The 11,499-nt window shown below is 39.8% G+C and overlaps 1 protein-coding gene across 2 annotated transcripts; it reads left to right on the top strand.

Annotated features, from left to right (window-relative positions):
* The first annotated feature begins 2,637 nt into the window (after positions 1-2,637).
* On the top strand, positions 2,638-11,372 carry ACTR6 (actin related protein 6). 2 transcript variants are annotated; one of them, XM_076335365.1, is made up of 11 exons: positions 2,639-2,876; positions 3,501-3,618; positions 4,468-4,536; positions 5,909-6,032; positions 6,861-6,996; positions 7,087-7,143; positions 7,838-7,936; positions 8,114-8,192; positions 8,904-9,075; positions 10,019-10,157; positions 10,962-11,372. In XM_076335365.1, the coding sequence occupies exons 1-11, from the start codon at positions 2,809-2,811 to the stop codon at positions 11,089-11,091; spliced, it is 1,191 nt and encodes a 396-aa protein (XP_076191480.1). In that variant the 5' UTR covers positions 2,639-2,808; the 3' UTR covers positions 11,092-11,372. The 2 variants fall into 2 exon arrangements, with proteins under 2 accessions (XP_076191489.1, XP_076191480.1); XM_076335374.1 differs by lacking the exon at positions 4,468-4,536 and having other exon boundaries at positions 2,638-2,876.
* Positions 11,373-11,499: the final 127 nt, after the last annotated feature.

Genomic DNA, 11,499 nt, shown 5'->3' on the forward strand with positions numbered 1-11,499 from the left:
GTCTGACAGACCATTACTCAAAGTTAAAGAGCACCGCAAAATATCAATTCTAAGCTATTGTAAGGGGTAAGGTATGAGGTTTGCTAACATGTGGACATTTGAAAGTCCTATTTTTGTGTCCTTGCTATGTAACTGACTTTGTTAGGTACTCTATCAACAACAAAAGTATTATCAGAAGTGTCATTGCAATATATGCATGAATATGTAAACAAACTCAATAAATATGTGAGTTGCCCTCAGTTAGCAATGACAGTACATATATCAACTTTAGTTCCCTGAGATTTTAAATATCTATGTATATCAACCACTACACATAAATCTAAGTGAACTGTTAAAAGCCTGGCACTTCTCCTGTATGTCCTTAAAAAAAAAAAAAAGCAAAAGTATCTCTGAATTCAATACAAGTCGTTGAATGGTAACAGATGAAGTGTCACAGAGCTGGAGCTAGTACCTAGAAGAGGAAAAGTAATTAATTAATAATTCTGGCTTTCACCTTTATTTTCACAAGGCAAAAGTTAGCAATAGCTATAATTATTCTAAATTATTAGTGTCTAAATTATTCTTCTAAGAACACTATATTACTAATAAAAGGATAAAGTAAAAATTATGTGATTTTAAGAGCACTATTTTATGTATCTCTGTAACACTGAATACCTAACTCATTTGTCACAATTCTGTATTTTGTATATTTTGGGTTTTAATGAAAAAAACAAAATTTACCATTACTATACCTGTCAGTGGGCAAAGAAGGAGAACAACCAACACTTTACAGTGTTCTTTAAAAGAACCCAGAAAATCCTGAACTGGAAAAACGGGCTTTTGATAATTCCTGTGACCTCTCCTCAAGAACCAAAGAATGTATCTGCTAGGGTGGGGATTAAGGATGCTGTCCTTAAGATACTGACAAGCATGTAAAGAGGATTGGTCTAAAATCAGATTGCCGTGCATGCCGCTGAACATCCTGGCTCATGGAAAGACATTTGATATGTGGTAGGGTAAAGAGTCATCATCCAGAGTAGCAGTTATTTTTAACTTCTGATACTTCCGGGAAAGCCAATTACATATGGATACAAAACTGTGATGCACTTTCTGTTTTACCGGATAACAACAAAGAAACTAGTGATGGTAAGTAAACCATATAAATAAAGCAAAATTCATCATAAAGACAAGTGCGAGACCCTGCACCTGAGATGACATAACCAAAGAGGCCGGTGCAGCCTAGGAGCTGTGTGGCGGGGGAGCAGCCTTGCTGAAAGGGGACTGGGGGTTCTGGTGGACAGCAAGCTGAACAGGAGTCAGCAGTACGCCGCTGCAGCAACGAAGGCAAATCGGATCCCGGGCTGCATCCGCAGGTGCATTACTAGCAGAGACAGAGAGAGACGTGATCATCCCACTCTGCTCAGTGCTGGTCAGGCCACACCTGGAGTACTGTGTCCAGCTCTGGTCTCCACAATTCAGAAAAGATGTGGGCAGACTGGAGAGGGTCCAAATGAAGGCAGGTGAACCTTCCCTATGAGGAAAGGCTAGAGGAGTTAGGTCTTTTCTCCTTGGAGAAGGCTCAGCGGGGGCGACCTCATCGCAGTGTTCCAGTACTTAAAGGGTGGCTACAAAGAGGATGGAGGCTCTCTGTTCACCAGAAGACAAGGGGCAACAGGTACAAGTGGCCCCGGGAGAGGTTTCATCTTGATACAAGGAATTTTTTTCATAGCAAGGACAATCAAGCACTGCAACAACCTCCCCAGGGACGTGGCGGAGTCCCCATCGCTGGAGGTTTTCAAGATGCGGTCAGACAGGATGCTAGATCAGCTCAGCTCAGCTCCCTTTCCCACGGAAGGTTGGACCGGATGATTTTTCGAGGTCCCTTCCAGCCTGGGCTGTTCCATGGTTCTGTGATTCCATAAAGGTGTGTGGTATTTGACACAGACTTAAGTAAACAACAGCTGGTCAGAGACAGCGAATACCAATAGCACTGGTTTTTACACTATTTATAAGAAAAGACTGTTAATTACAGCATGCTTAGAACAACAGTAAAATGACGACAGTGGAATTTATAAAGTCTTCCCCTTTTCAGTCTGTGACATTCTTACACAGGAAAGGCCTGCGTTGCTTTTCTAGCGCTCACATAAAGCCATTTTCATTCATCGCTTTTCTCCCCGATGCGCTGGCTTCCCGTACGACGGCAGCCGCTGCACTGACCTGCCAGGGACACCCGCGACGCGACCCGCGGCCCACCTGAGGGGAGGGCAGGGCAGGGCAGGGCAGGGCAGGGCACGGCACGGCACGGCACTCACTCCCTCAGCAGGGAGGTTCTGTAACTTTATACACACCGGAGAAGGGCTCGCGCCCCGCCCCGGGCTCTCGCGGCCCCATGCCCGCGGCGCCCCTGACGGGAGGGCGCGACCCGCTGCCCCCCGCTCAACGGTCGCCACCGCCCCCGCCCCCGCAGGGCCGGGAGCCGCCGCCCGTACTTGCCGGGCGGCGGCGCGGCCCTCGGCCGGGGAAGGGGCCGTCCGCGCAGGCGCACTAGGGCCGCAGGGAACGGCGCCGGAGCTGGCGCTCGACGAGGTGACTCCGCGTCACCTCCCCCGCCCGTCCCTTTGGCGAGAGCTTCCGGGTCACGCAGCTCCGCGAGCGTCACCGGCACCACGTGAGCGGCGAGCGTCTCGCGCCAGAGGCGGTTCCCGCGGCACTCCTGCGTCCCATCAGGCAACGCGCGGGCGCTGCTCCTCCGCTCTATGGTAACCATAGAGATCCACGGCGGTGGCGGATCAATACTGGGACGGCGGCGGCCGTGGCGCCGTGGGGAACATGGCGACGCTGGTGCTGGATAACGGCGCCTACAACGCCAAGATCGGCTACAGCCACGCGAACGTCAGGTGAGGGCCCGGGAGGGGGCGGGGCGGGCGGGCTTCCCCTTACCGCTCCGCCGGCACCCTCTCGGCGCACCTGCCCTCCCGCCGCTCCCCGCCGGCGCGTGGGCGCACGGGAGGCCGCCCCTCCTCTCCCTCAGCCCCTCACCGGCGAGCGGGCCGCCGGCGCGCCTGCGCTCGCCGCGGAGGGGCCCGGCCTGGCCCCGCCCCTGCGGCGGGTGCCGGGCCCCGCCCCTGCGGCGCGAGCCGACCTGCCCGGCGGGACCGTTACCCCGTCCCCCACCGCCGGTGGAGGGGGGGGAAGGTGTCGGTCCCTGGGGGTGGCGGTGCCCGAGCGCGGAGGAGCCCCCGGCGCCCTTTTTGTTGTGCTGGCGGCGGCGGGGGTGGTTGTGGTAGCTGAGTGCGGTGTGCGGGAGGGGGGTGGTGTTTTGGTTTTCCAAAAGGTGCCTCGTCTGCACCGGAGGTGTCGGGAATTGAGAGATTTTCCTCGTAACTGGCTCCAATAAATGGATTAAAACCAAAACACAGCGGCAAAAATGCTATTGAAAGTATACTATTTATGAAAGTAGTGTAAAGACAACGAATGTGTCTCGTATCGTGATGAATAGGAAACTTCCCAATCTTTTCCAGCGTTATTCCCAACTGTCAGTTCCGATCAAAGACTGCACGCTTGAAAACCTTTACGGCAAATCAACTGGATGAAATTAAAGATCCCTCTGGTCTTTTTTATATTCTCCCTTTTCAGAAAGTAAGTAAAATATCTGGAGTTTAACATTACAGCCAAATGTGAATTGTTTTAAGGAATAGTTTTCATACAGTATGCCCCAACTGCAGGGTTATATGTAGTATCATACAAGAATCAAATTCAGCAGTGTGAATTTTAACAATCATAGAATCGTTTAGGTCAGAAAAGACCCTTAAGATCATCGAGTGCAACCGTACACCTAACACTGCCGAGTCCAGCCCTAAACCGTGTCCCTAAGCGCCACGTATACTCATCTTCTAAAAGCCTCCGGGGATGGTGACTCAACCACTTCCCTGGGCAGCCTGTTCCAGTGCTTGACAACCTTTTCAGTGAAGAAATTTTTCCTCATGTCCAACCTAAACCTCCCCTGGCCCCACTTGAGGCCGTTTCCTCTCGTCCTGTCGCTTGTTACCTGGGAGAAGAGACCAACACCCACCTCGCTACAACCTCCTTTCAGGTAGTTGTAGAGAGCGATAAGGTGTGCCCTCAGCCTCCTTTTCTCCAGACTAAACAAGCCCCAGTTCCCTCAGCCGCTCCTCATAGGACCTGTTCTCTAGACCCTTCACCAGCTTCCTTGCTCTTCTTTGGACGCGCTCCAGCACACAATTTAAACACAATTTACATTGGTTTTGTAGTGTAGTAATTAACATATTGATGGGGAATATTTGTAACATTTTATCCTATGTAACATTTTCTTCTTAGCATCGAAATGTGAATTTAGACATTTTTACTCTCAATTTTCTTTATATTACCAGTCTATCAATCACTTGACTTTTTTGTTTTCTAGTAATTTTTTTTTTAAGTATGATTTTATTTCCTAAATAGTGTAATTGTTTTTCTAAATTCCTACAGGGTTACTTGGTGAACTGGGATGTCCAGAGACAGGTTTGGGATTATCTTTTTGGAAAAGAAATGTATCAAGTAAGACCCTTTTTTTAATTACAGATTTTGTGTAGGTTAAATACTAATGGAATTAGTGTAAGTACATCAAATATTAAAAAGAACTGGTGAGCTTACTGTTCTCTTTTAAAGTGCCATCAATTAGAAATCACAGGGATTTATTTTTTTGCAAACTGAAGAAAATTTTTACTTAGAGCTCTGGTGTAGGAATTTAAAAAAACATTTAAATTTTTTAGTCTTGTGTGTATTCATACTGATTTAAGTTCACATATGTTAAGAAATTTACATCAATATAATTAAGAGTTCAAGTTAGTAAAAAATAATAATAATTATAGACAGATACAACGTGGTTTAGAGATCAAGAAACTGTTGACGTAAAAGAGAGTGATGAGCTAGGTCAGTAGGCCAAAAGACATACATGTTAAGTAACCATCTTTGGCTAACCATTTTCTACCTATGAGTAAGTTGAATGTATAAAATATACACACCCGATACTTAATTTTTCTTATTTATCACATGAACTGGATTTAGCACAAGAAGTGTAGTAAGGCTTCCCTTTCACTTTTTCTTTAAAAAAAATGTTATATACACTGAAAGTTTTGGGGTTTTGTAACACCTAGGAGGCAGAATGGTACTGAGAATGAAAGTAATGCCTCAAAATATCTTAGTCTCCATACATAAAAATATACAGTGCTGGCTTTTGATACTTAGCTTTCATTTTAGTTTTGGAACTAGTTTCAATTTAGTCATGGTTTTGAGGAGAATTTGGTTTTAATTCTTTTTCATGAGTGAAGACTACAGAGAGATACAGCTGGTAATAAGTTTAAGGCCATATCCAGTTACGATCAAAGTAACCCTCTGAAGTCCTCTCTAAAGGAGTTTTTTGAGATATCAGTAAATGCGGAAAGTCCGGGATCTTTTGCTGGTCTCATTAGAGGTCACTGGGAGTTTTATTATTGATCCTACTTTGCGCAGGACTTCATCTTTGGTATTAGATACGTAATTTTGTGATGCAAGTGCTGAGCTGTTGAAGAGACTTAATCTTTCTGTAGTTGACAGGATTAGTGAAAAGTATCTTACATTAGTATTGTAGTGTTCCATTTTGGGTATCATCTCTTTAAAATGTTGGATTACGATTTGTAAGGATAGTAACAGGAGCAGAATATGTATGACGGTGTTCCCTTCTGTTATGTTTTTACTCATTAATTTGATAAAGTTCTATCACTGCTCATGAAGTCTTTAAAAAAGCTAAAACTTTCTAAGCCTAGCTTCTACAAACAGATACGGCAAGTGGTAATCAGATCTACATCATCTTCAACTGCTGCAAAATACGGTAATGGAGTATTAATTTCTAAGTTTTGTGTAATGACAGTCTTAATGGTTTTTTTCATAGGTGGATTTTGTAGATACCAATATTATTATTACCGAACCTTATTTTAACTTCAGTTCAATACAAGAATCCATGAATGAAATTCTATTTGAAGAGTATCAATTTCAAGCAGTTCTTAGAGTAAATGGTAAGTCTGTCTCCTCCTAGTTTGATTTATATATTTTGAAGGTGAACCTTGTAAATAAATAAATAAGCATGCATGCATGCAAACGCACACACATGTATATATAAAGATAGTAAAGAAATTGCTTCATTTCCTTCCTGGCTCTTGAGTAATATGCTCCTATATGTACTCTAACTGGATTAAACTTTTTTTTTTTTTTTTTTTTTTAAATTCCAGCTATACTGTTATACTACTTTCTTAAGAGTGTCATGGTATATAATTAAAGGAAATTTCAGGAGAGTCAGGATGACAGCGATAATGGTTGGATTTTGAAACAGAATAGCATTTGTGAAAGTCTACCAAAAATTTGCATGAAGTCTTTGATAGCTTTTCTTTTTTTTGGGGGGGAGTGGGGGTGGGAGGTGGGGGTGGTGGTTTTTTGTTTGGTTTTGTTTTGTATTAGCAAATAAAATGCAGCATGACAATCATGAAATGTATTGTATCTTACAGGGAATGTGTAAATAACATTACAACCCTTCTGAAAGATAGCTGGACATAGGATACTCTTTTAGATAGGTTTGATAAATTGTGGTGTGATCAGTCTGCTTGGACTTTAGGAGAGGAAACTGAACATGGACTGGAATTATTGAAAAAGAATAAATGGGGGCATATATGATACTTAGTTTTATCCACAGTCAAAATTAATTCATGTGTTGGCTGTAGTATTATGTATTGAGGTCTTGGAAGTCTGTCAAAGGCATTTAAAATATGAAGCAAGTACACTTTCATATCAATATAAGTTCTAAAAGTGTGTATTCATATAAAAATTGAATGAAATTTTTTGTATTTCAGCTGGAGCTCTTAGTGCGCACAGGTATTTCCGGGATAATCCATCTGAGCTATGTTGTATCATTGTGGATAGTGGATACTCTTTTACACACATTGTACCTTATTGTAGAAGTAAAAAGAAGAAAGAGGCAATCATCAGGTAAACTGCAGCATGTATTTTCTAGAAGAACTGTTTGCTATGTCTGAAGTTAATAATGACAGAATTCCTTGTGTTACTCCTTTTCTGTAGGATTAATGTTGGAGGAAAACTCTTAACCAACCATCTGAAGGAGATAATCTCTTACAGGTAAAGCACGCTGATCATTATCTTGAGACCTGGTATGAAACGAGCTAGAAGTTTGTGGGGATATTCTTAGTGCTTCTGTGAATTTTAGATTAAATGCTGTTTAAAGGAGATGGGAATTTCTGTCTGTTATAATCTGCTAGCTGCCATCTTGAGCTTAAGATCAAGATTAATTAAGATGAGCTTAAGCTCTTTGAAGAATTAGGCTGTTACTTTTTAAAGTGCCGGTGCTTTTGAAGTTGCTGAAGTTACCTGCGTGTTCACAACTACACAGGTCCTTACATATTTTCTGAGATGTCTCAGCAGATCATCAGTCAGTTTGCTAACTGATTCTATCAATACCACAAATAAAATTCAATAGGATCAACTTTTCATTAGGATCCTTTAGCTTGGAACTTTATCTACGTAAAGGTCTTTGCTAGTAGAGCTAATTGCAGGATTATGGCTATGCTTGTTATGAAGACGTCGGGCAAATGCAGGTAGATGTTTGTATTTATTGAACTGTGAAATGGGAAAATGCTAAACTCCAGTAGGCCAGGAATGCTTTTGTAAATTGAATACAAGTTTTAGATACTGAAACAGTAGCTTTCTGTGATTTGAAAAACATGGTTGCTCATCTCCAGTGGAAAACTGGACAGGTAATGCTAGGACTTAATTATTCTCAAACTTCTGTGGTTTTGTTTTTTGTTTTTCACAGGCAGCTACATGTTATGGATGAAACGCATGTAATTAATCAAGTGAAAGAAGATGTGTGTTATGTTTCTCAAGACTTTTACAAGGACATGGACATTGCCAAGTATGTATACAACGGTACTAAATGTAAAAGTTGGTACTCCTGAATAACAAACAAATAAAACTATACTCTTAATAAGAAAAATTTCCAGTTAAGTCAAAGGAAGTCTTGTCAGTATAAAATAGTTGGGATTTAGAACTTGTTCTTTATTTTGTTGTATTTTACATTCTTCTCTTTCAGATTGAAAGGAGAGGAAAATACTGTAATGGTAGATTATGTTTTGCCAGACTTCAGCACAATCAAAAAAGGATTTTGTAAGGTAACGATAGTACGGTTTTTGAAGTATTTTTTGGACTGTTCCCCTGCACAAGTCTAGTAGAGAGGTTAAAAAGACTTTCTTTTTTCCAATGCTGTATTGTATCTTCTTTCTGTGCTACACATTAATTGGTAAAGTTTTCCTTAGGAAGTTGAGATTAAAATTAAATACTGTTTTTCCAGCATAGCATTTTCTGTTCTGTTATTTAATACTTGTAGCTTTCTATGCTTGTGCTCTGTCATATCATCCATATCATTATTGTTGGGGTTTTTTTAAAGTTAAGTTGGAAGATGTTTCCTCTGCTTTGATACTTTTTTGTAAGTCTCTCTGAATTTCATTTAAATACCCTAATAGGCAGAAGGTTCAAAGTCACGTTATAGAAGAGCCTGAAAAGTCTTCATACCAGTGAAGACAGTTTGCCAATTTGATCTCATTTACCGAGTTAGCCACAGCTTCAAAAGCAGTCCCGATATTTTAAAGCCACTCTCATGCATACCTATTTTATTTTGCTTTAGGCAAAACTGCAGTTGATAAGAGCAAAGTCACTTCAGATTTAATACCAGAGTATGTATTATTCTTAAAAGATTTGTTGATAATACGACTTAACGTAGAATATACTGCCTACCTCTGCAGTACACGAAAAAGATTAGCTGAATGCTCTAGGATGTAATTTCTTTTCTTAAGCAGTGGCTACTATTCATGTCTTGTCTTTAGCCAAGGGAAGAGATGGTGTTAAGTGGAAAATACAAGACTGGTGAACAAATACTTCGTCTAACAAATGAAAGATTTGCAGTTCCAGAAATACTCTTCCATCCTTCAGATATTGGTATTCAAGAGATGGGAATTCCTGAAGCCATTGTTTATTCTATTCAGAATTTACCTGAAGGTATAACCTAAAAGTATTTTGAAAAGTGTGTGTGGGGGGGTGTTTGTGTTGTGTTGTTTTGGGGTTTTTTGTTGGTTTTGGTTTTGGATTTTTTTTTTTTAAGCATCCAAAGTGTCTTAAGAAGCTAGTACTCTCAATATGCCAGTTACTAAGTTGTTGTGAACTGTTCTGTCTTCTGGTGTGTGTCATATACGCTAGAAGTGATTGTCTACAAGATTCTCTGTTAGGCAAACACAGTTTTGTGGTGATACATTGATTGGTTTCTACTCTTGTTTCAGTTAATCACTGTAGACTTAATTCTTCTTAACGTCCTTTTCTAACGTGACCTATCTGTCTTTGATGCCGATGATGGAATATACTTGAAATTAGTTTTAGTTGTGTTTTAAAATATTTTTCGTCACTGGAAGAAGAGAAAAATCAAACGGATAAGAAAAATGAAACTGACCAAACTCAGTAATTTAAGCATCAAAGTATAAAACCTTTCTGACTGCTGTGTTTGTCAGAAGTAATACTAAAGCTTTCATTTTATAGATGATGTACATTAATGTTATTACTACAAAGACGACTTTCATAGCTTTTAGGATACTACATAAGTATGGCGGCATTGAGGCTATTATTTTGTACTCTTAAAAAAATTTTATCATTTAAAATCCCTTTTGAAAGGGGAATTGTGTTGGCAGACATGAAATTTAATAGAGAGTATAAGAAAACAGTAGTTATCAAATCCATATTCTAAAAATCACGAAGAACAGAGGGTGATTGATCACTTTCTTGTATTTCTCAATACAGCTATTTAACTGATGTGATCATTAGATGATCACAAAATTCCTCTATGCGTATTTCTTACTTATGTTCCAATTCATAACAAAATTGGGGAAAAAAGACTTTAATCTTTAAATATATATTCAGTCTCTAACTACAGATTTACTTATTTATTTTACAGAAATGCAGCCTCATTTCTTCAAGAACATAGTTCTGACTGGGGGAAACACCCTTTTTCCGGGCTTCAGAGATCGGGTTTATTCTGAAGTTCGATGTCTTACTCCAACTGATTATGATGTTTCCGTTGTTCTTCCTGAAAAGTAAGTTCTAAACTGTACAGAACAAGCTTTGTCCTTCTAGCAGAACAAACAATAAAGTAGGATTTCTTTTGCTGATTAAAAAGATAGATTGAGTAAAGGGGTTAATTTAAATATTGAGTGAACCAAAATTGTACACGAAGAATGTTTTAAATCAGTGTATTTTCAGACAAACCAAATAATCAGAGACCACTTGCTTGCCCTGTACTTTGGCTGATAAAGTTAAGCGTATAAGTAAGTGTTTCCAGGATCAGTCTTTTTATTGTAAACATAAATAAGACTGTATCGTCATTTAGTGGATACATAAGTATGCAAGATTAGAGTTTAGTCTTTTCCTTAGAAGAATTTTCAGCATCTGAATGCTGCCATGTCATTATTAATGTAGCCACTTCAGGGATTTGGAGGGGGTAACATCATTGCAGAGAGAGAGTATACAGCTGAGACAAAACAAGTATATCTTGAAAGTACAAAAAAATCTTCACTTTTTTTAAGTATTATACAAGAGTATTTTTAAATATCATTAAAGAATCATTATCTGTGCAAAGTAAATACAAAGACATCTCCACTTCCTGCCCTCTTCACACCTGCCTCCAAAGAGGCACTTGCTTTTTATAAAAAGCAAAGTCAGTTAGCCCTGCTATAATTTCAAACTTTGTCTCATAACTTGTCTGGAGCTGGATGGTTTGATTTAGCAATCAAAAATATATTTTTAAATAGGTATGGCTAAACAAAAGTCTTGGAAATCATCACTGCATACTTCTATTTTAAATGAACATACAGATGTGTAACAATAACTTCATTTTTCAGCCCTATTACTTACTCTTGGGAAGGTGGGAAGCTCATTTCTGAAAATGACGATTTTGAAGACATGGTAGTAACTAGAGAAGATTATGAAGAACATGGACACAATATCTGTGAAGAGAAATTTGATATATAGGTAGCATAGTTGGATACATTGTTATTCTTTACTCAGAATGGAACTCTTTGACTACAACCTGTTTTCTGTCAGTTAGGATTGTGTTTTAGCTTTCCTGTATTTAAGTGGGTTGGGAAAAAATCATTTTCAGAGTTTAAAAATAAAGTTTTGCAAACCTAATACTGTGAAATAATACGTTCATTGTAATTTCATTATGTTCTCATCTTTTACTGATAGCTTCATTGTACTCTTACTGCAGAAAACCTCAATGCACGAGGCAATAAAAATAGTGAATGCTTGTACTGGTGTGACACTAATACATAGTGAGAAGAAATCAAGATTTTTTTTTTTTTTACCCCAAAATGAATATTATTTTAACTCGTGCATGCAATTGAATGGACATTAAATACATCTCAAAAGGTCTTTTTG

This window comes from Aptenodytes patagonicus, chromosome 1 (genome assembly GCF_965638725.1).
Source record: "Aptenodytes patagonicus chromosome 1, bAptPat1.pri.cur, whole genome shotgun sequence".
Classification (NCBI taxonomy): Eukaryota; Metazoa; Chordata; class Aves; order Sphenisciformes; family Spheniscidae; genus Aptenodytes; species Aptenodytes patagonicus.